The 25,816-nt window shown below is 41.3% G+C and overlaps 1 protein-coding gene across 5 annotated transcripts in view; it reads left to right on the top strand.

The window, feature by feature from the left end:
* Nucleotides 1–25,816, top strand: part of LOC126458537 (leukocyte elastase inhibitor-like) — a 342,121-nt gene that overhangs the window by 132,189 nt on the left and 184,116 nt on the right. The window contains exon 8 of one of the 5 annotated variants that reach the window (XM_050095649.1): nucleotides 4,569–4,738. The exons of 3 other annotated variants lie outside the window; for them this stretch is intronic. In XM_050095649.1, coding sequence (XP_049951606.1) covers nucleotides 4,569–4,723 — 155 coding nt within the window. In that variant the 3' untranslated portion in view covers nucleotides 4,724–4,738. Of the gene's footprint in view, nucleotides 1–4,565; nucleotides 4,739–25,816 lie in introns of those variants that run through there. One more of the 5 variants, XM_050095644.1, reaches the window with a different exon arrangement.

Genomic DNA, 25,816 nt, shown 5'->3' with positions numbered 1-25,816 from the left:
ATACTTCTATTGCGATAGTTAGTCTGCATTTTGCATTGTCCTCAATTAGACCACCATTATTTATTTTGCTGGCCAAATAGCGAAACTCATCGACTACTTTGTTTCATATCCATCAGCGTCGTCTGACTCTTGTTTTGCTTTTGTTCATATTCATGTTACAAACCGTCTTAAAGGCACTATCCATTTCGTTCGATTGCTCATCTATTTCCTTTTGCCACCGGCAAACCTCGAAGTTTATATTTCTTCTCCCTGAAACTCTCGCTCCCCAAGTTTTTCCTTGGGTTCCTTTACTGTTTGCTCAATATACACTTTGACTAACATTGGGCATAGGCTACAACTTTGTCTCAGTCCCTTTATCACAATCACCTCTTCCATGTCCTTCGTCTCCTATAACATAGTTTGGTTTCTGTAATAGTTATGAATAATCTTCCACTCCCGCTATTTTATCACAGATACCTTCAAGGAGTGTATTCCAGTAAGTGTCAAAAGCTTTCTCTAAATCCACAAATGTTGTAAACGGTTTGTCTTTCTTTTACCTAACATCTAATACAAGAATTAGAGTCAGTATTGGCTTGCAGGTTCTACATTCTTCCGGAAGCGAGACTGATCTTCCCTGAGGTCGGCTTCTATACGTTTTTCCATTCTTCTGTAATTAATTCGTTTCCTAACTTTGCAAACATGATATATCAAACTAATTATTCGGTGATATTCATTATTCGGTAATATTCACGCCCATCAGAAATTCCCTTCTTTGGAACTGAATTTATTACACTCTTCTTGAGTTCTAAGGGTATTCGTCTGTCTCATATTTTGCATGGCTGACTCTTCCTGGGCTCTCACTAATTCCAAGGGAATGCCGTCTGCTCCAGCGCTATTAGTTCGAGTTGCGTCTTTTAACTCCCATCTTATCTTCCGTTACTTTCTCTTCTCCTTCTATTTTGCTGTCCTCAAGTTTATTTCCGTTACACAGCCCTCCCACATTTCAGCTTTTATGTCCCCTAGTTATGCATGCTTCTACAGCCTTGCATTTGTCCTGCAGGCATTCCTGCTTATTAATTTTAAATGTCCTTATTCTCTTTCGTCTGCTTCATTTGCTACATTTTTATATTCGCTCCTTTAGTCAGTATCTCGGATAAAGTAATGAAAAGCTTTTGATGGCTTAGGAGCATGAAATTCTGAACCATCATCCACTAGCTAAATTGCAGACTTACGGTTAGCTACCTAATTATTTTTGTAGAGTGTGAGTTGTAGGCAGTGACATGTACACTACTAATCATTAGAATGGTTCCTCCATTGTAATTGGTATAGAAAATCCAAAGGCTTATTTTTTTTTAATTTTATGAGACCCTGGTAACCAATTTTAGGTCCGAAGTATGAGACGTACATTTTACTAACTATGTCTCTAAAGTTCCTTTGATGCTTTTTGCCCACAAACTTACCATAAATGTAAGAGAAACTGTCAGGACAGTTTTTAAAACCGAACGTTCTAAAAACAGAAAAGTGTGGCTGCGTTGCAACAGAATGAACTGCTGTAAATAATGAAAAGGAGTCAAAGAAGTTGTCATAGTAGTTACGACTTGTACTGCAACATCTGCCACGAAAACTTCAAATCATATTATAAATTTAAACACTAGGTAATATGAGATGTACACTGCTTAACATAAAGACATTGAGGCACCCTCAAGGGGGTGAGGAAACGACATAAAACGTCACTCGTAGAGAGTGTACTGTAAGTGATGTGATTTCTGTTAGCGCAAGAACTAGTAAAATTTACGAAGAACTTGGAAGTATTATCCCACTTATTAGGATGGTGATGCATCTCTTGTGGTCTGGATGCATGCACAGATTCCTTTGGCAAGGTGTTGTATCCCCTTCAGAGTAAGCTGGCTTACAACTGTGGTAACTTGTGCTTCACGTTGTAGACAGTGGCACTGGGACATAGTTGACACCAAAGCTGGTCCCACACAATTTATATCTGGGAGAGATCTGTGGATCTTTCTGCCCACGGTACTCCTTCAACATCACGCAGCCACTTCACAGGCACACGTGCCTTGTGTGGACGAGCATTGTCATGTTGAAAAATGTCACCACGTTACTGTGACGTAAGAGATGACAGACTAGCTGTGAGGATGTCAGTGACGTTCCGTTGCGCTGTCAGAGTTCCTGAAGCCCCCCACGCCATGACGTCAGTACTAACACGGCTGAGCCTCTCCAACACGTTGGAAGAATGAGACCTCTCCCCAAGTCGCCGCCATCCTCGCTGATGACGGTCATCCGACGCAGTGCAAAAACAGCAGTTCAACGCTGAGCACAATACGACGTCATTCATTAGGAGTATATGATCTTTGCCCACGCCACCACTCCGAACTCAGCCATTGTGATGTTAACGGCAGCATATGCATGGGACTGTAATTCCATATTCCTGCTGCATCTCTCTGACCACCGGCCGTTGTGGCCGCTACAGTCGCAGGTTCGAATCCTGCCTCGGTCACGGATGTGTGTGACGTCCTTAGGTTACTTAGGTTTAAGTAGTTGTAAGTTCTAGGGGACTGATGACCTCATATGTTAAGTCCCATAGTGCCATTTTTGAGCATCTCTCTGACCAATGGTGCTGCTTGTATTAGAAAGTAGGAGGGAGTCCAGTACTTGTTCTCGGATGGCAGGCGCGGATGTGCTCGGTCCACAATACGGCAGCCTCCCTTGTGCTGATCATGTGTGGTTGATTGAAACCTCTGACGATTGGTATATCTCTGTGTGCAGCCAAACATCGGGCGACTGTAGCGTCCGAATGGCCCACAAATCTGGGTATTGCAAGAATCCACCAGCAGACTAACGGAGACCCACAACTAGCCTCCCTTTAAACTCCATCAGGTGCTGCCAGAATGAGATTTTCACTCTGCAGCGGAGTGTGCGCTGATATGACACTTCCTGGCAGATTAAAACTGTGTGCCCGACCGAGACTCGAACTCGGGACCTTTGCTTTTCGCGGGACAAGTGCTCTACCAACTGAGCTACCGAAGCACGACTCACGCCCGGTACTCACAGATTTACTTCTGCCAGTACCTCGTCTCCTACCTTCCAAACTTAACAGAAGCTCTCCTGCGAAACTTGCAGAACTAGCACTCCTGAAAGAAAGGATATTGCGGAGACATGGCTTAGCCACAGCCTGGGGGATGTTCTGCAAGTTTCGCAGGAGAGCTTCTGTTAAGTTTGGAAGGTAGGAGACGAGGTACTGGCAGAAGTAAATCTGTGAGTACCGGGCGTGAGTCGTGCTTCGGTAGCTCAGTTGGTATAGCACTTGCCCGCGAAAGGCAAAGGTCCCGAGTTCGAGTCTCGGTCGGGCACACAGTTTTAATCTGCCAGGAAGTTCCATCAGGTGCTGTTAACGCTGTGTCACATACGTATGCGGCATCCCAGTGTCCTACATGGTTGTCACTCAACATCTGATGCTGCTCTCTCCCTTACATGCCCCACCAGGCCTGGTAAGAATGGTTCAAATGGCTATAAGCACTATGCGACTTAACATCTGAGGTCATAAGTCCCATAGATTTAAAACTACTTAAACCTAACGAACCTAAGGACATCACACACATCCGTGCCCTAGGCAGGATTCGAACCTGCGACCCTAGCAACAGCGCGATTCCGGACTTAAGCGCCTGGAACCGCTAGGCCAAGGCGACTGGCGCCTGGTAAGAAATCCAACACGAACAATAATAACGCACTCTAGTGGCTGTTGTACTTCTCCAGAGGACCGAGAATTTGTAGTTTTGAAATACTGAGTGTTAATACAAAAAGGGTCATATGATGTTTGTCTTACCACACTAAATACCACAAGAATAGGTCACTTTCCTAGTGGAAATGGAATTTTTTAAGACCTCTTTCCGTTACGCTAAGCATATTTCAACCAGTTAAATTTCTATATATTTTTTTGAGATTTCTGCCAAACGACATTGAGAACTGCTAAAGAAATTAATACTGCTGTTTTGCACGTGTTCGTTTTCGGAGGCAGAATTTGTACGGCGTTGCCACTAGGGAACACTGTGGTTGCAGACAACAATGCCAAGCACGTACCGCGTGTTCCTGACCGCTCACCAAGCACATTGCTTTCTCGTCTCGTGTGAGGCAATGGGAGGTACACCCAACACGATGCACGACTGCTGTTACCTCTAGCTGCAGTTTACTACACCTCCCTTACCCACGTGAGTGGCAATGGATTATCCATAAAAATCAAGTTATCTATCAAGTTCTGTTCTTTCCCACGCTTAATACGAGAGACCTCCCTGCTGTTTTGTGCTATACATAGGTGACGAAAAAGATGTCGCGATTATTTCTATGCAGCAAACAGAATCTTCTACGTGGAATAGCGTTGTACTCACCGCAGTTTTCTATTCCAGTTGCTCTGTTAATTTAATAGAAATTTCACTGCTTCCAGTGTAATTTACTTTCAATTATCATTTCGTTTATCACCAAAATCTGTAGTTTAGATGTTATTCTTTTGTAAACAGTAAGCGTTTCTTTGGGGGCTGAATGATCATTTAAGTAGTCCGTGTCTCGTTATTTTTCAGCAGTAGTGGACGTCGCTGTTGATTCCCTTTTTGAACCTGAGCCACCAAGCCCCATCGTCTTCAGAGCGGATCACCCATTCGTGTTCCTCATACTGGACCAGCAGACGAAAATTGTGCTCTTCGCGGGACGTTACTCGGACCCTCCCGCTGAATACTGAAGTGAACGACTTACCTGAGGTTCAGACTGCTGACTGTTTTGTCATTTGATGTAAATGTTGCATTAATTACATTATGAGGTCATAATTTACCACGCATATTTTCTTCTGAAGAACAACACGTCTTAAAAATAATCGGAAACTGGATATGAAACCAGTACACTGAGCTATTTTTACTCCACCGAATGCACCTGCCAAAAATACCTGAACTATAGTGAATTATGTGCGTATACAGGGTGTCAAAACCTTTTGGGTCAAATTTAAGTAGTTGACAGTGGAGCCACAACTGATTATATTGAGATTAGGGAGCCAGTGGTTGGAAATGCATATTTACTGTGTTATGGACATAACAGCGCATACCGTAGTTGATAGTAACAGTTCACAGTGATGATAGTGTATTGTCGAGAGTGAGGACAATCCCCACGCCTCCCACATCGGTGGCCACCAACAACGATTCTCTGTCAACGTATGGGCGATCGTTGTCCAAAATCGCCTAAGAGGACCTTCTCTGATGCATTCCCTGTTTGAGTGGTCTACGTTACCTGTTATGCGAGATTTGCTGCCACAGTTCATGTCGACTGAATCATTGTTGTCAGATAAAGCATATGGTTTCAACGTGATGGTGCACCAGCTCACTTCCAACTTAATGTTCGCGAGCACCTGAACAATACGTACCCCAATCGTTGTTTGGAAGAGGAGGTCTTGTCTCATGGCCAGCGCAATCGCCCTGTCTCAGACCGTTGGATTTTTTCCTCTAGGATTACTTCAAGATGCTGGTGTATGAAACATCCGTAGAAACGGATGAAGACCTTTGAACAGTTACGATGAGCTACGGTGTAGCTATGCTGTGTACGCTGTGTATGTCCATAGCACAATAAGTATGCGTTTACGGCCATTCGTTCCCTATCTCAATTTAACCGATTGCAGACCCACTATCACATGTTTCAATTTGGCCGGCCGGGGTGGCTGAGCGGTTCTGCCCTGCAACTGGCCATTTCCTAACCGTACCTCGTCCATGGGTGGGGACAGCTTTGCATTTTGAAATTGGAACTCGCCATTTTAATTAAATATTTGCAATCTACACCAAAAAATACATACGATTTACTCAAACCAGTGTTCCTCGTTCGTCGTAGATGGCGCGGTGATCGACAAATATCAAGTGTGCCTATTTTTGCAATGAAAAACCGACGCACTTGATTCTACCCTTCATTTACGATGTAAATGTAAACGTTTGTGTTATAACGTTTGCTATTGATGTTACAACATTATTTGAGTGTTTACAGCGTGATGCTGTTGTCTTCAGAGACGATTGCCGACTAAACTGAGTGATACTGCGCTCAGATGTAAATAAGCGAGCTGATGCAATGGCGTACGGAAATTCTTCTGCGAGTGTCTACGCCACCGTCCCTCATTCGTCGGTACTTGTATCGACTATGTTTACTTGTGCTTCCGTTGCGAGCTTACCTCACTTGCCTTGACACCTCGCGCTTCCGACAACACCACATTCAGTATGGCTTCAGGAAAGTCGACGGCATCAGGGATTCTGTTCTGAAGTTGTGCTTGATAATGGAAGCAAGGTTTCAGAAAAACTGAGACACGTTTATGGAATTTGTGGACCTCGAAAAATCATCGACTTTGTACAATGGTGAAAGATGTTCGAAATTCTAAGTAAAATGGGTGTAAAGTATTAGACAATACAGGTGATATACAATATGTACAGGAGCCGAGATGGAACAATAAGAATGGAAGACCGAGAACAAAGAACTTGTATTACAAATGGCTTAAGAGGAGGATGCGGGCTTTTGCCGTTTAGTTAAAGCCATATATCGAAGAAGGAATAAAGGAAATAAAAGAATGGTTCAAGAGTGGGATTAAAATTCCATGTGAAATATTATCGATATATTATTAGCTGATAATTTTTCTACTCTGCGTTGAAAAATTGCAGGAACCATCAGTGTAATGAGCATGCACTATGGTTTCAGATGGGATAAAACACGATGGACAAAGCGAGGAGGGCAAAAATAGCCGACTAGCACACATGAAGAGGGAAGTCTTGGCTTAAAGAAGGCTACCGTAGTACTATCAAACATCGACCTTAATTAGTGGAAGAAATTTCGGAGAATGTACATTTGAAACACAGCACTGCATGGAAGTGAATCATGCACTAGTCGAGAACTGGAAAAGAAGATAGTCGAAGCGTTTGAGAGATAGTGTTACAGAAAGATGTAAAAAATTAGATGAACTGGTGAAATAAGAAGTGAGGAAGTTGTCTGCAGATTTGGCGAGGAGCAGAGCACACGGAAAACATTAACAGGAGAAAGGACAGGATGATAGGACATGGGTAAAGACATCAGGGAATTGCTTCCATGGTACTCGAGGGATAGGTAGTAGGTAGGAACTGTAGAGGAAGACAGAGATTTAAATACTGAATAAATAATTGATTATAGGCGAAAACGCAAGTCTGAGATGAATATTTTGATACAGGAGAGGAATTTACTGGCGTCTGAATCAAACAGTTCAGCAGACATTAAAATAAAAATCTATGATTGTCATTATAGCCAACATATTAGTAACGAGAGATTCAGCAATTATAATGTTATTTAAAACAACTCTCATTCGTTCTTCAGTCTCAGTAACACATTTTTAATTATATCATGTGTTTTGAAATATAAAAATTTAAATACTTCGGAGAAACAATCCAGCCAAATTCTCTGCAATCATAAACAGAGTCACAAAAATGTAAACAGAGTCACAAAAATGTGAATGGCATTCCACTCAACAAAGGACAGACACAATAAAAAATCCTTATTTATTCAGGCAAAATTGCCAACGGCCTTGCCGCAGTGGTAACACCGGTTCCCGTCAGATCACCGAATTTAAGCGCTGTCGGGCTGGGCTAGCACTTGTATGGATAACCATCCGGTCTGGCGAGCGCTGTTGGCAAGCGGGATGCACTCAGACTTTGTGAGGCAAAATGAGGAGCTACTTCACTGAGAAGCAGCGGCTCCAGTCTCGTAAAGTGACGTACATTCGGGAGAGCGTTGTGCTGACCACATGCCCCACCAAAGTCGCATCCAGTGACGCCTGTGGACTGAGGATGACACGGCGGCCGCTCCGTACCGATGGGTCTTCATGGCCTGTTCGGGCAGAGTTTAGTTTTTCTATTAATACAAAATTGAGGTGTGACAGTTTGGTGATTATAACTGGGTGCCTTTATGTCTCAGGATGCTTCGCCACAAACACAGCTAAACAGTTAAGTAATTTGGAGAAAATTAAGGAAGAATAATTCGAAAAATATAAGTCCAAGGAAAGAAAATAGGATTTGGAATTTGAGAAGCGACAAACAGGTGTATGAGAAAGCTGAGAATGTAGTAGATACAATGAGGAAACGGAGGATTGCATTTCGTGGCAACATAAAAAGAATGGATAACAGTATGCTGACAAAAAGTATTCAAATTCTTTGACAATAGTTCAGTAACCCAAATTTGATGGTTTGCAAGAGTTTGAAATGATGTACAAGAGTTGTGGATAACAGAGAACGACATGAAATCGGAGAAATATACAAACAGGTCAGAATTTTCAGAATAAAACACAGAAGAAGAAAGGAGGGACATGGATAGAAGAGAGGAGAGAACAACAAGACCAAGAATGAAGTATTGGGTAGCCAAAAGAAGTAAAATAATGTGATATCATAAATCAGCAGGGTTGTGAAATGCTGAATTCGAATAATAATAATAAACATCGACATCTAAATGGGAAAAGTATTTAGTATTGTCAAATTTGTTTCCTAAGCAATTAAATATAAAATATTAATACTGGACATTAAGTATCTTGGCGCCAAAGCTTGATGCAAGATTTCCTACTATCTGTCATCTCTCAAATATAGCTTAGTCTACTCACATCACTTCCACATATTCGCTAACAATGTTGCATGAACTTCTGTCGCTAGTGGAGCAGGTGACCTGTCTTTTCTACTGGCATGCATCGCAACAACAGCGTATGTTACTCCGTAAAATATGATAAATCATAACGTGCAAAGTAGCACTTGTGCCACACAACCCCTGAACAAATTCTTTCTTAATATTTTCTACTTTTATTAGATACTGAAATTAAAAAAAAAAGAGTTAAAACAAGGTTCAAACCTACTTGGACTGGGGCTTTATTCACACCATTACAATGATAATACACTGCTATTTTGGTTGAACAAATTCTGAAATTGCATTTAATCATAGAAATCCTAAGATGTTCATATGTACTGTCAGAAAGATATTGCAAACAACGAAAACATTGTTACTATCACTATCAATTATCTGGGTGTACTATGTGTTTTCAACTACCATAGGCGAAAATTAATTTTACAAATATAGCAATACAATATAATAAGATTTAATATTTCTGATTTTCATTCATTTGGTAACGACTCTCTGCTCATTTGTATCCAGTACTAACAATAGAGCCATGCTACTGGTTAATAGTGTAAATTTCTCATGTGCATGTTCTTGTTGGTTGTGCAAAACCAGCCATTGATTCATGGTCTGGTTGTTGAATTCAGTTTTGGCATCTCCTCTTTGCTTTTCTTGAATACAGTCTTACATGAAGTAAATATCAAAAAGGAATAGATTACGTGCATATAAAAATATTATCTACCTGAAATAAAGTCATCATATATTAATAATACTTAGAGCAGTAACGAAATCATCTAAATAAACATACATCAATACAAGTGACACACTAATTACGATCTATTCAGTGAGAAAATAATCGCTTTGTCTATTTTTAAGGAAGCATGAAAATTTATGACAGATATTACACATCAAACAGCATTGCGACCCTTGTTTTCCTTTAGCTGGGCGCTAATGTGTCCTTGATTACACTGCCATCAGCACGCAGTTCACTGCCTTTTAAGTCACAGCCTTGTAACTCACATCAGTCCTCTGGTGGTTCTGGATACACTCAGCTATTTTTACGGCCATCGCACTAACGCAGTGCACTCTGATCTTTTATGTGCTTCATATTATACACGAAATGTAAAACGTTAGTGACTGATGCCATAGATCTTTATAGAAGCATTAAACAAACATTAATTAAATTAGAATTGACATAGCGTAATATAATTAATTACTGAACATAGTACTTACTTAAATGATTAGATCTTAATTTTCATTGAAAGGAATGTCTAGTTTTGCAGTGTAATAAAAACACATCTAAATTTTTATACACAGTAGGGTGTAATGTCTACACTGTTATAGATATGTTTCGACATGTTCGTTACAGCTGTTGCCAGTTCCACAGCATTAGAACCTGCTATACATATCGGGTGGTTATAATTACACATTCCCTATTTAACACGTTATAACAAGGAAACTAATTACCGTATGAGTACCAAACTTGGTGGTATTAATGTCCAGAGCATAGGGTGCATGATTTCCATGCATCACAGCGGCAACGTCCAGTCCCAACTATGGCCACCAGGTGCCGTGATCAGTCATCATGATTGATAGTCTCACATATCTGACTAGCGCAGTGCACTTGTTGAAGTGTCAACATGAGCTTGGACAAAAGGAGCAGGACATTACTGGTGAAGCTCTGTTATCAAAACAACAGTAATGCTGCAGCTGCACTTCGAAAATATCGCTGGCTGAAAGGATCACGGAAGGGTCCTCTTTCTCTGCTGTGAAGAGCATGACGAAGAAGTTCGAATCCACCGGAGAACTCGGCGTCGCTCCGGGAAAATGCCGACGACCTGTTGCACCACAGGTGGTTGATAAAAACGCTGTTGCAATGGCAGAAAACGCTGCGCGCAGTTCCCGATTGCCAGGCAATGCGCGTGCTGTGTCACGACAGTTGAACATCCCCTGGTCAACTGTACGGAAAGTGCTTCGAACCATTGTCAGATGGTATCCGTACAATATCGATATCGGGCTGCAGCTTGCACCACCGGATGCAAAACGACGTGTGGACTTCGCTCTCCTCTTTCTCACAAGGATTGAGGTTGACGAGGGCTGGCCCTCGACCATCCTATGGACAGACGAGGCTCCTTTTTCTCTGACGTTTGAGGTGAACACACAGAACTACCGAATGTGGAGATCTTCACCTCCAGTCACTGCACATGAAGTTCCTCTATGTAGTGAATGTGTCATAGTCTGGTGTGACTTCCACGGCTACGTTCATCATAGGCCCATTCTTTCTTGAACAGGTTGGAGCTCAAGGACCAAAGACGCGCATTGTAACTGGCCAGCACTACTGCGATATACTTTGCCAGCATGTCATACTCACCCTAAAGGAGAGAGACGCATTGAACTCAACAGTTTTCATGCAAGATGGGGCCCCACCGCAAATCCCTCGTGAAGTTTTACTGCCTCTCCGAAACACATTTGGAAGCGATCGAATTGGCAGCCGATCGTTACCAAATGCTTGGCCGGTATCGATCGTCTGATCTCCCTCCCTGTGTTTCTGGTTGTGGGGTTATCTGAAGGACAGGGTTTACCAGCGGATCGTTCACACATGTGCTGATCTGAAGGGGAGCATATGAAGAGAGGTAGCCAGCATACCTACGAACATGCTTCGTCCCGCTGCGTAGAATACAATCCTGCTCTTTCAGACTGTTCTGGACACGGATGGTAAGATGTACCGTAGCAACACATTGAAAGTGTTTCAGTTGAACTGAGCCTGCATTATTTCTTTTCTCCATGTCCTTGACATTAATGATACCATGTTTGGTAGACGTATGGTAATTAGTTTCTGTGTTATAATGTGTTAAATAGGGAACGTTTAATTATAACCACCCGGTATAATTCAGAATAGATCCTCATAAATTTCATGGAATTTCTTAATTACAGGAACTTATTTTTTGATAAACTAGTCCTCACTTTCACCAAGACTAAATCTCCTATCAGAAAAAAATTCTGCCATTGCCCCATGAGTGTACATTTGTCACTTTCACCGTTTTCTTTTTTTGGGTTTTCATCTTACGAAATCTTCCTTTTAAAAGAAAATGTAGCAACTTACTCATAAATATTTAAAGACTTCGACCAAATATTACTTCATGTGGTGATAATTCTGTCACTGAGTGTGGTAACTCATTCATTATTTGTTCAAATGTCTTGAAGTTCTTTTGCCAGACTGAGTGTTTTAGCGCAGTCTAGCTGTCTCTCATCACTTAGCCTGCAGGACTGTATGATGGAAAGTATTTTAGATATATAAACTGGTACTGCTTATGTTTCCCTTAATAAGTTGTGGCCTACTTTTCCGATAAACAGCGAACCACTATTAATAAGAACTTTTTGCAACTAACCAATAATTTTCACGTAATCTTTCTTCGTATTATGTGTTATGACATTACTAGTATTTTTCGACAAGGGATATAGTTTTACCTGACATCAAAGTGGTAGCAAATGTGTAACAGTCGTGCCAATCGAAGCGTGGATTGCCGAGTTAAATCCTCACTTGGTTGCAGGTAGTGGCCCATGCAAGTATACTGCAACTAGACTAATAGAAAAAGAAATCTCAACACCATAAAATATACTCCTGGAAATTGAAATGAGAACACCGTGAATTCATTGTCCCAGGAAGGGGAAACTTGATTGACACATTCCTGGGGTCAGATACATCACATGATCACACTGACAGAACCACAGGCACATAGACACAGGCAACAGAGCATGCACAATGTCAGCACTAGTACAGTGTATATCCACCTTTCGCAGCAATGCAGGCTGCTATTCTCCCATGGAGACGATCGTAGAGATGCTGGATGTAGTCCTGTGGAACGGCTTGCCATGCCATTTCCACCTGGCGCCTCAGTTGGACCAGCGTTCGTGCTGGACGTGCAGACCGCGTGAGACGACGCTTCATCCAGTCCCAAACATGCTCAATGGGGGACAGATCCGGAGATCTTGCTGGCCAGGGTAGTTGACTTACACCTTCTAGAGCACGTTGGGTGCCACGGGATACATGCGGACGTGCATTGTCCTGTTGGAACAGCAAGTTCCCTTGCCGGTCTAGGAATGGTAGAACGATGGGTTCGATGACGGTTTGGATGTACCGTGCACTATTCAGTGTCCCCTCGACGATCACCAGTGGTGTACGGCCAGTGTAGGAGATCGCTCCCCACACCATGATGCCGGGTGTTGGCCCTGTGTGCCTCGGTCGTATGCAGTCCTGATTGTGGCACTCACCTGCACGGCGCCAAACACGCATACGACCATCATTGGCACCAAGGCAGAAGCGACTCTCATCGCTGAAGACGACACGTCTCCATTCGTCCCTCCATTCACGCCTGTCGCGACACCACTGGAGGCGGGCTGCACGATGTTGGGGCGTGAGCGGAAGACGGCCTAACGGTGTGCGGGACCGTAGCCCAGCTTAATGGAGACGGTTGCGAATGGTCCTCGCCGATACCCCAGGAGCAACAGTGTCCCTAATTTGCTGGGAAGTGGCGGTGCGGTCCCCTACGGCACTGCGTAGGATCCTACGGTCTTGGCGTGATCCGTGCGTCGCTGCGGTCCGGTCCCAGGTCGACGGGCACGTGCACCTTCCGCCGACCACTGGCGACAACATCGACGTACTGTGGAGACCTCACGCCCCACGTGTTGAGCAATTCGGCGGTACGTCCACCCGGCCTCCCTGACGCGGCATGCTACCAGTGTTAAAGACTGCGATGGAGCTCCGTATGCCACGGCAAACTGGCTGACACTGACGGCGGCGGTGCACAAATGCTGCGCAGCTAGCGCCATTCGACGGCCAACACCGCGGTTCCTGGTGTGTCCGCTGTGCCGTGCGTGTGATCATTGCTTGTACAGCCCTCTCGCAGTGTCCGGAGCAAGTATGGTGGGTCTGACACACCGGTGTCAATGTGTTCTTTTTTCCATTTCCAGGAGTGTAATTGAGAATAATGAAATTTCAGAAATACATTTGTGTAGGTAACATATTCAAATGATTAACGTTGGAAGATCACAGGTTAGTGTAATTGCGAAATGTGAAATGTTGTTACATTAATAACCACTGTAATCGTCGTCATGTTGAATGTCAGCATTCAAATGTGAATTCATTGTGTTGTACAGGTGTTCGATGTCAGTCCGTGGGGTGGAGTCTATGCCCGTTGCACTTGGTCGATCAAAACAGGGGTGATTAATGCTGTTTTTGAACGATGATGGAGTTGCCTAATGATACCCCACATGTGCTCAATTGGGGGCAGATCTGGTGATTGAGCATGCCAAGACAACATGTCAACATTTCAACATGTAGAGCCTGTTGGGTTCCAAATGCGGTATGTTGGAAACCACCTCCGAGAATGCTGTTCATGAATGACAGCGCGGCAGGTCAAATCACCAGACCGACGAACAAATTTGCAGTCAGGGTGCGTGGGTTAACCACGAGACGGTTCCTGCTCTCATACGAAATCGCACTCCATAGTGCCACTCCAGGTTTAGGACCAGTGTGTCTACCACGTAAGCAGGTTGATTGCAGGCCCTCAACTGGCTTCTTCCTAACACATGACCGCCACTGGCACCGAGCTAGAAACAGCGTTCATCAAAAACTACAACATACTTCCACTCTGCCCTCCAACGAGCTCTCACAAATGGCGGTGGTTTGGGGCTATTGGAATGCACGCTACAGGGCGTCTGGTCCAGAGCTCTCCTTGAAGTAACCGATGTGTAACAGATCGTTGTGCCACTGTGGTGTTGACTGCTGCCCAGATTACTGCTGCAGATGCAATGCAACGCGCCAGAGCCATACGCAAAACACGGTAGTCTTCCCTCTCGGTAGTGCCACGTGGCCATCTGGAACCTGGTCTTTTTGCGACTTTACATTGACCTGACAGCTGCTGCCAGCAGTCATGTACAGTGGCTACATTCCTGCCACGTCTGTCTGCAGTATCGCAGCAGGTACATCCGGCTTCTCGTAGCCCTTATTCAAACTCAGTGAGGTGTTGATTACGGCATCTTTGCCTCCTTAAAGGCATTCTTGACTGACACCAGGTCAGCACGACCTTTACAGCATTAAGCAAACCTGATTTACATCCTCATTGTGGCGCTACTAGCGCCACTCTTAAGCCACTGTGGTGTGGCGAAATCCGAACAGACAGCATCAACAGATGTAGAAACACGCCTAACAACTTTCGTTTATGTTGCATAACTCCTTCTTGGTGCTGCGCTTTTCTGTCAGCAGTGTATTTCTCAGACTATCTGGGGGTAATGCTGTACGTGAGCCCATTCATCTGTTGATTCGATGCTTTTCTCTTTTAAAATACTCCACTTTCTCCAATACTTGCCTCACTTTCTTTTCCATTATTAAATCATCAGCTAGTGCACTGTGTACATTCCAGTTATTAGCTGGAGTTAATACATCACGCATGTAACATGTAGTTTTTGACAACACTTACTCTCCTAATACCCAACTCAACATATACATAAATGCCGAAAGAGACATTTAAATCAAATGGTGCCACTCTGAAGTGATAAAACTAGCCCATGTAAATGAATGTGGTGTACCTTCTGCATTCTTACTAACGGCAGTTGCCAAAAATCTAGCTGTTAAATCACCTGTACACCATTAGATTATGTAATAAGTTTGTCTAATTTTTCTGGTCTATCCATTACTGGAATTATTATTTTATTTATTGCCTTTGCATCTTAAGTTATTCACATGGATCCATCCAGTTCAATTGCGATAACAAGTGGTCTACAATACTAGCTTCTCTCCTTTATACCCCATTACAACAGACATTTAATTTCTTTATGCACAGTCTCCTCCTTTGGTGTGCCATAAGGAGACAGTTCCGAAGGGCTATGCTCTTTTACTTCACATCAGTAAGCAAAGTCCTTCCTAATACGAAGTTGTTGTGACTTGGCAAGACAGCCAAGCCACTATGAGATAGCCGAAAGGCACGCGTTTAAGCTCACGCAGGCTGGCGTGAGGTCTGGAACAGTTAAAGGGGTTGAGTCTAGTAAAAAAAAGTACGTAGCTTCTGGAATACTTAACTTTAATCCATAATTGGTGAACATCGGTCTGACGGTACATGCATCACAAGATAAATAGCAAATGATAATGGCGCCTTGCTAGGTCGTAGCAAATGACGTAGCTGAAGGCTACGCTAACTGTCGTCTCGGCAAATGAGAGCGTAATTTGTCAGTGAACCATCGCTAGCAAAGTCGGCTGTACAACTGGGGCGAGTGCCAGGAAGTCTCTCTAGACCTGCCGTGTGGCGGCGCTCGGTCTGCAATCACTGATAGTGGCGACACGCGGGTCCGACGTATACTAACGGACCGCGGCCGATTTAAAGGCTACCACCTAGCAAGTGTGCTGTCTGGCGGTGACACCACAGAAGTCTTTCGGAGAATACTTTTGTATGTTTCGTCAACAACTTTCTTAGTGCTTCTGTCTCACTGTACTGTGTATCTTCCATTTCAATTGCTTTACCGTCAATTGCTTCGTCAATATTCTGTTTGGACGCTACAAAATTTGAACTTAGGGCGTAAACCTCATTCCCACTATTTTCATCTATAATATCATTTGAAATATTTTCCTCTTTGCATATGGCACAATTCATTACTTCATTACAAGCTGCATTTGTATCATATGCATCTTCCACTATTTCATTGCTATTTTCATCAGAGTACCGGTTCCTTTTATCTTTCCATATTTTAACATGAACATTACGGTGTTCATTCTTTGGGAGCACATATGCTGCAGAAGTTGGTTCAGTTCCCTTTTTCAACTATCTTTATCGTTTCAATACCAGTCGCAAAATCAGCAGTTGCACAGGTTTCTATTAGCCAGTGCACATCCAGTATTATTCATACACACCCCTGGAACTATCCTCACATTAACCTCAAATCTTCTACACAGAAAATCTACTTCCAACATTGCTTGCTTTCTTATTCGCTTACTTATTGTACCCATGGCTTCAACATCCCATATCCTTTTTGCTGGTAACCATGGAATACTTCTTCTCTTTGTTACTTTGATCCAGACTTCTTTAGTAATTGCACAAATGTCATTTCCTCAATAGAAAATCGTTAAAATACTTGAGCCATATATTTCTACTTTTAATGTGGGGTGATATACTTTGCGGCGTGGCGGGGTTTGAAAATTTCGTGTACTGTGCTGGCTGCAAACTAGAAATTCACCTACCTCACCTGGCGTTGATAAAAAAAAAAAAAAAAAAAAAAAAAACACCATCTACTATCTACACTTACTGAGGCCGTGTAATTCTAATAATGAAATAAAGTTCTATAGAAAAACTGTCAATAAAAAATTTATCGGGCGGTAAGATTATGGATTGGCTTCTGGAAAATAATGTCCGAAATTTCCACACAAAAATGCTTATTTGTTCTTATAACCAAAGAAACGGTACTATTAAATCCACATTTAAACTATTGGTTATTTTCGTCAAGATCACAATTCATACTCATTTCGCAATCGCAGCAGCCAGAAATCCGTCCAAATCCAACCCGAGTTAAACGTTTCCACAGTAATTAATTTCACCACTTACATGATTTATTATATTCGGTCTTTTTGGTGGATTTCAAAAAAGAAATTCCTCCCCAAAGATGCTCAGTGGTTGAATGCTGAAACATGCCACGCAGATACTAACTACGAAGGCCAAATTTTCACACGCGAATATCATTCTAACATTACAGTTCTAAAACTGTAAAATTTCATAAAACTGTCCGTAACTACATCAGCGTTAGTCACGACGCGAATCAAACGCGAGGAACTCAATATTCCTTCACTTTACACATTATTTTGACTCGCACTAGTAACATGACCGTCCGCGTTCAAAGCTAGCGAGAGACTCCCATCTTGTGGCCTCACTGCCAGTATAAATATCAGGTAACGAGTGGGAACCGTCTCAATTCTGACAGTTGTGATTGGCTGACCATACTGACTGCCAGTCAGAATATTCGCTCGTGATCATACTCGCGCCAAAACTGGCCTGCATCACTCCTTACATACAGACGCATATACGTCATTCTGATAGACAAATGTAACTTGTAACTGACTTTCTGGCTGCTTTGTTACAATATCAATCACACCTAGACATACGTCATCAGCAAAGTGGGTAAATTCCCTACGAACATTTTCCCACGACAGGCTTGCGGAACTCTTTCAGGTTACTTAAGACGGTATATAATGCAATACTAAAATTTAGCGATGTTCCACGTACACACTCTCATTCACTCACATATACTCCCACAACAATCTTAGACATCAATAATAATTTTGTCTGATTTTCATATTACGAAAACGAAAAATAACTACGGTTTTAACATGAAAGATCTCAATTAATTAATTCTGCACTCTGCGAGTTCTGTTTATGTTTTTAGTTAATACCACAGGATAAACTATTATATTTCCTAACTGAATTTAGTTTCGTAAGTGTCGGTTTTTGACTTCTTTTAGCAAATTTTTAATTTTTTTTTATCTCTGAAACTATGATAGTTATAAAGCTGAAATTTGGATGTTATCTTTTCCTGAATGTCGAAAGGTAGTGTACCGGTTTTGAAAATGATCGAATAATATCTAATATAGTTTATTTAGGTTCTTATAGGTGGTGAATGTACGCATCCAGTAAGACACATTGGATACGGCGAGTAGTGACAGAAGCGCGTGTGTCTCCCGGTTAGGCCGGGAGATGTCAGCCCCCGAAGGTACATGCAGCTAGCTATCCTAAAACAAACGTTCGCTCGGAACAAACTTGCGACGCTACAACTTGATCTGTTAGGTTGGCACAGAAATCCGAGTGTTTCTCTTTTGCACGTTAGTATTCCGGTTTCTATGGGTTATTTATCGACTGACGTTTTTTTATTTGCATTTCAGTGTTACTATTTATGTTTACATATTGTCATTCTGTCATTTAAGGATAGTGAGTGGAGGTGTATGCTCTAGAAAGTTTCTAGCCAGAAACATTTGTGTCGTGTTTGGGGATAACGCCGTTGGCCAGAGCACGACAAGAACTTTTTTTTATTTTTTTATTACCTTTTTTTTTAAGGAGCGTCGTTTTGACATTATTTACTCTCCATGTTCAAGAAGACCCTCGGGGTTTCAGGAAGATCGCTTAAAGACATTAGTCCATAATTATCCACGAGAGTGTACTAGACAACCGACAAATGTGATGAGCTGTGATTATTTCATCGTCGTGTAATGCAGCAGATTCAGAAATGGGGTGTGTGAATATCACATACTCTAAGCCAAAAACACACAAATACAAAGGTGACCATTTGTGCATCTCTGCTTGCTCGTCGTCAGTTGACTAGTGAGCAGCACCCACCATTCCTATTCTTAACCGTTGCTGGCGACAAGAAATGGTATCTTTATGCCAACATAAGGACAAGAAAGGAGTGGTTGAGCACAAAACGAAGCAGCAACTCCTTATACAAAGATCTTTGTGCATCATAAAAGATAATGTTATGCGTCAGATGGATCAGCGACGATGTGGTGTACCATTGACTGTTCCCCCAAGATATAACGATCACTTCTGACCTTTATTGACAACAATTGAAACGACTTGCAGACGCAATCCAAGAACACCGACCAGGAAGACTGTATAAAATGGCGTTACTCCACTATGACACCCTACCGTATTCTGCTTGACTGGCAGAAAACACTTTGCAGGCGTTGGGTTGGGAAGCCATTCCACACCCACCTTATTCGCATGATCTTGCACACTCAGATTTTCACTTTTCCCGCTCGCTGTCGAACAACCTTCAAGAAATTCCCTTCCCAGATGAAAATCCCCTCCGAACATGGTTTGACGAGTTCTTCGCCATAAATCACGTGATTTGTACAGTTTCGGAATCGAAAAGTTACCCCAGCGTAGGCAAACTGTTGTAAATAGTGAAGGAGATTATATTATTGATGAATAATGTATCTATTGCATGTATCTGATGTGTTTATTAAACTTATGGAGAAAACGCTATGAAGTTATGCACCAACTTAATATTTCCTTTTAATCCTCAAATGATGAGTCCTTCTTTATAGCATCCCTTTCGTTGTATCCCAAGTAAAAAACAATTAATTGCTTATGTGTTAATTCATTTCTGGATGGAACTGCATCAAAATCTTGAATTAGTTTTCCTGATTTGGTCCATTCTTTTCTTTCATTTCATTTCTTTCATTTGGAACTCTTATTTCTTCTTCGTTATCACTTCCCTCTGATTATACATATAATGACTTTTATATCTCCACGATTACATTCACTTCAGCTTCTATGAGGTGGTCATCGCTACATCTTTCTTCCCTAATATTGTGTCTCTATCAGTTGTCCCTCAATTTTTCTCTTTCCCAACGAATGCCAGAAACTGTTGCTGTTCAAGGCCATACGAAATGCCATCAGCATTGTTCTTTCGAGTTCCTGTTAACGACAATTTAATTACCACCAAAGAAATTCGTTCCTTCTCTTTAAGAACATAAACTGTCTTCCAGGTAGTTCTGAAAGAAATCTTTGTAACTGTAATACCCACTATCAGAAAAAATTCTTCCCGTAAAAATATCATTGTGCATACTATTTTGTGTTGTGTTTGACCAACGTTGATTTATTAAAAAAATGTTCAAATGTGTGTAAAATCTTATGGGACTTAACTGCTAAGGTCATCAGTCCCTAAGCTTACACACTACTTAACCTAAATTACCCTAAGGACGAACACACACACACACACATGCCCGAGGGAGGACTCGAACCTCCGCCGGGACCAGCCACACAGTCCATGACTGCAGCGCCTTAAACCGTTCGGCGAATCCCGCGCGGCGTTGATTAATAACTGCATTAAAAAATTCCTTCCTGTCTACTAACAATACAGTCGATTTCTTTCTGTCAACCAGTGATTTAGGTAATGCAGTAATAAATTGTTTAAAGAAAGCAGTAGGTTGAGTAGAACACCTTGTTGAAAATTGATAGAACTGGCGCACCCACAAGAAACTGTCATCAGTCACATCACGAAAACTTATTCCCATTTGATTACCTATTCCAGTTTGGTTTCTTTCTTGTGTATACCAAGCCTCCACCCTTTCCTTAACATTATTTTCAACTTAAATACCATATTTATTTAATTCCTGTTTATTAACATTAATTTTTCCAGTAAGTTTCTTTTATTGTAAGCAAAATATCATCTGTCTTGTTAGTACGCTGAGATGGGTAATGACTAAGCTTCTGATAATTTTCTATCTTCTTTATTATTTTCTGACTCATATTGTACAGTTTTATCACAAAATGTAGCATATTGATATGATCTCTATTCCACTTACCTCAGATCGGATAATAAATTGTGAAGTTTAAAATTATGTCCCATCAAACTAGTTTTATTTGATCAACACAACATTTTTTTCTGACTATTCCTCTTTTGGGCTATCAAGTGACTAAGTCAGCCTGTCATTCTTGTTTTTGCTTTTTCATAATATTTCATCACAATATGCTTTATGTTTGCTATTTCACACCCAGTTTTCACCAATATAATTTCAAATCCCCTATTTAAATTTTAACATAGTTTGGAAACTGATCAGTTAACTCATTGATTTCTTTGTTACTTTGTTCAATTTCATAACGATAATAAGATGGTTTACTGATTTTGCTCAAAAGCCTTTGAAATTTATTTAAAAGTTTTCCTTCGTTTATTTGCTGGTTTCGATGCCCATTTGCTTTAACCATATAATCAGAAGTTAGACAATGGAAGTAAAGGTTCATCCCCAATTGTCGATTAAACCATCAATATTGACCTCAAAATTTACCATATTACCCTAAGTGGGAACATTAACCATATTCTCGTTATCAAAAATCATTTTGTATTATTTACTGTACCAGCAAATCACAGAAAGCGAAAATTATAAATCCTAACATTACAAAATGAGTTCTACAAAATTACAGCAATAGAAATTTTCTTAAACAATATTGTGATTACTTACATTAGCCTCTCAGAAATTGTGCACGACCTCCATGCTGCCATGATGTTGAAGCAACATAGATCAACTGCTCAGCGACCTGAACCCTGTTGATTGCTAGTATAGCACCTCTGTCTATCGCTTTTCACAGTACCACATATTCCCAAGCCAATGTGGCCCCTCTAAGCAGCTATGGGATTGAAGCCATGTGCATCAAGCTGATTTTCCGGGCAAACCTCTACAAGCTACCGATACAGCGTCTCCAACATTTGACGCACTCTGAGTCATTTGCATGCGATTCGAAGCTGCACCGTTTAGAGTTTGTCAGTTTCACACATCAGTATACACTGACACGATGTCAACAGCATGCTAACTGACAGACATGCACAGTCCACAATATGTGCTATTTAACATACATGCACAGTTCACTACAAGCGTTATTTGATATCCATGCACAGTTTGCAACTAGACCTAATATTCCATCAGTGCTGCTTGACTCGTACATATTCTGCCTGTGGCAGTAATAGGTCTCATTTGATGTTTACGTAACATGGCACTTCAATCCATAACAGTTTCTGTACATTATCATTATTCCAGTTTCCAGAAATAGCATTTACATATACCGTTCATATGTATTTTTCACAGGCACTGTTGATAAGAAAATATTCGACACTGAAACTTCCTGGCAGATTAAAACTGTGTGCCCGACAGAGACTCGAAATCGAGACCTTTGCCTTTCGCGGGCAAGTGCAAAGATACTGGCAGAAGTAAAGCTGTGAGTACTGGCCGTGAGTCGTGCTTCGGTAGCTCAGATGGTAGAGCACTTGCCCGCGAAAGGCAAAGGTCCCGAGTTCGAGTCTCGGTCGGGCACACAGTTTTAATCTGCCAGGAAGTTTCATATCAGCGCACACTCCGCTGCAGAGTGAAAATCTCATTCTGGAAATATTTGACAGTGGTTGACAATTTCAAAATCAACCTTCTATCCAAATATTCACTGTTCAACATAAATCTTTGCCTCATGTAATACCCTTTATACAAAAGAGTTCTCTTTACTAGCCAAATTATGTTTTCCCACTTCAGACACATAGTTTTATGACGAACTAATCACTGGTCAAAATATTTTTTAAATTACAAAATAATCACTGCCTAAACACAGATTTCTCCCACGGGGTGCCAAGCGTAGCCATTCCTCTCCTAAAAGAATGTTACATTGAGAAAGAGGAGAAGTTCCTGCTATGACGCATTACTGCATTGCATATACTAACTGTGCAAGATGTAGTTTGTGGACAGGTGCATGTGGAGAGCTATCTAGAATGCACTACTAAAGTGAGTTATAGCAAACTGCACTCGATTTTCACCTAGGCCACAAAGAAGAGGCCTGTTTATCGCATATCTTTTAAAGTTGTTTCGATGTCTGCATTAAAGTTCGTCTTTGTAGTCCATAGTTTCTAACATGCTTTTTAAAACAGTGAAGTTTGGAGTGGATGCTATAGTGCTACAATAATGTCTCGGTACATTGGATGCCAATTCATTTATTAGCCCAAATAAAAATGACGAAAAAACATATTTATCACAGTCAGTACTATATGACAGCCAGTCTAATTTCAGTAATCACAATAACGATCACAGAAGATGATTGAAACACTTTAAGCGCCACAGTATCCACAGAATAATGCAGAGGATCTTTTTCCATATTTCGTCACTTCAGACTACTGTTTCATTCGTCAAAATTGAACTATAAATCGCTTTCTTAATTAAAATGATGCACTTGTGACTAATATGTGTGAACATCATGAAGGGCATAGCTAGACTCAATGGCACAGTGTCCAACTAATTCCTGACTACTTGCGCATTGTGCACTTTCGTAATAGTTCAGCAATATCCGCCATAGTTCGTAACATTAAATTAATTCTTTAGTTAACTGATGTGGCTTAATTATTAACTATTGGAACAGTAATTATATAAACATCAAGAAGACGGAGCAAATAAAGCGAAACTTGAGAAAGGCGAGAGAATCTTGAAAAAATAAAGGAAGTTCCAGAATTTAAATCCTGGGAAAAAAACAGCCAAATGCTTTGAACGAAGCAGGTAACGTAAATAGAGCCACAATAATATGAATGGCATTACACTTAACAAAGAAGAAATAGTAAAAAGTCCTTTTCTATTATAAAAAAACTGAGACATTACGACGCTGCGATTAAAATGGGGTGTCTTTATATGTCAGATCGTCTCGCCATTGACACAGCTAAACAGTTAAATAATTTGTAGAAAAATAAAGTAGAGTAATTCGGAAAATTGTGGGTCTAAAGTACGTAAATGGGATTTGGAATATGAAAAAAACAAGGAATATAGAAGACACAATGAAAAAGTGGAGGATTATATTTTATGGTCACTTAAATGGAAAGACAAGAAGAAAGTGTCAAAAAATCAACTTCTTTGACAAAAACCCAAATTTGATGGTGAGACAGAATGAAAAAGTTGAGGATTATATTTTACGGTCACTTAAATGGAACAGACAACAAGAAAGTGTCAACAAATCAACTTCTTTGACAAAAACCCAAATTTGATGGTCTACAGAATAAAGATCTACCAAAGTTGCTAATATCAGACGAAGACATAGAAAACAAGCAGAAAATCAGAGAAAATATACAAACACTTCATGATTTAAAAAAATGGAATGCAAAAGTGTTGGTAACCCCTCCAAAGAAAGAAAAGAAAACGATGCTATAAATCAACTCTTTCAGATGGTCGCGAGCTGTCAAATTCGAATGATAATAATAATAACAATAATAATAATAATAGACATCGATAGGTGTAAGGTTTTCAATATTGCCACGTCGGTTTCCTAATCTGTTAGGCAATAAATATTAGCACTGTACCTTACTCTCCTTGGCGCCAAAATTAATGCGGGCTTTGTTACTATCTGTCGTCGCTCAAGGACAGATTAGTCTACTCGCATCACTTTCCCATGGGTCCCGGTCCATATGACATGACCATCTGTCACTTTTGGACAAGGTGTCCTGTCTTTTCTACCGGCTTGCACAGCAACAATAGCATAAGGAGTTCTATATGACATGATGAATCATAGCCCACAGAGTGGCATAAACATACTTTCCTACGGTACCCCCCCCCCTCCACCCCCCCCCGCCCCCCCCCCCCCCGCCCTTCCTATCTTTCCCAGAGAAGCCTGAAGCCTGATAGAGTTGAGTTTGACAACATTGCATTACTTTAGTTTCACTATTGTTGGTATTCACGTTATAACTTATTTTCAAGACGCTTTCAATTCGCTTCAACTGCTCTTCCAGTTCTTTTATAGTCACTGATAGATGATTATGTTATTATGAAACCTTAACGTTTTGTTTCCTCCCCCTGAAGTCTGATTCGCTTTCGAAATTTGTTCTTGTCTTCCCTTACTGGCTTAACGTACGAACTGAATAACATCGGTAACAGGCTAGAAAGGTGTCACTCCCTTCTGAAACACAGCTTACCTTTCATGTCCTTTGACTATTATAAACTGCAATTTGGTTTCTGTACAAGATGTGTATAACCTATCGCTCCCATTGTTTTATAGCTACTATCTTCAGAATTCCGGAAAATGTATTCCAGTCAGCTTCTTCAGAAGCTTTCTTCAAAGCCACATTTCCTATAAACGTAGGTTTGCCTTTTTAAACCTAACATCAGTTGTAGTATCACTATTGCTTGCGTGTTCCTACATTTCTACGTATCCCAATCTTCCCCGAAGTTGTCTTCTACCAGTTTTTCCATTCCTCTATTAAAGATTCGTATCAGAAGTTTGCAACCGTGACTTCACTAATGATTCAGTGATATTCATATCTATCAGGATCTGCCTTCTTTGGAATTAGAATATTACAGTCTTCCGTAAGTCTGATGGTATTTCGTCCGTTCAGATGGTTCAAATGGCTCTAATCACTGTGGGGCTTAACATCTGAGATCATCAGTCCCCTAGACGTAGAACTACTTAAACCTAACTAACCTAAGGACATTACACACATCAGTGCCCCAGGCAGGATTCGAACCCGCGAGCGTAGCAGCCGCGTGGTTCCGGACTTATCTCGTCTGTCTCATATATTTTACACACCAGATTAAGTATTTTTGAAATGGCTGGCTCTCCGTAGACCCTCTGCAAGTCCGAGTAATGTCGTCGTCTATGCCTGGGACCTTGTTTCGAGTTGGGTCTTCCAGTGCTTTGTCAAATTT

This window comes from Schistocerca serialis, chromosome 2 (genome assembly GCF_023864345.2).
Source record: "Schistocerca serialis cubense isolate TAMUIC-IGC-003099 chromosome 2, iqSchSeri2.2, whole genome shotgun sequence".
Taxonomy (NCBI): Eukaryota; Metazoa; Arthropoda; class Insecta; order Orthoptera; family Acrididae; genus Schistocerca; species Schistocerca serialis.
The sequence above is the reverse complement of the archived record's forward strand: the minus strand, read 5'-3'. Positions and strand labels throughout refer to the sequence as shown.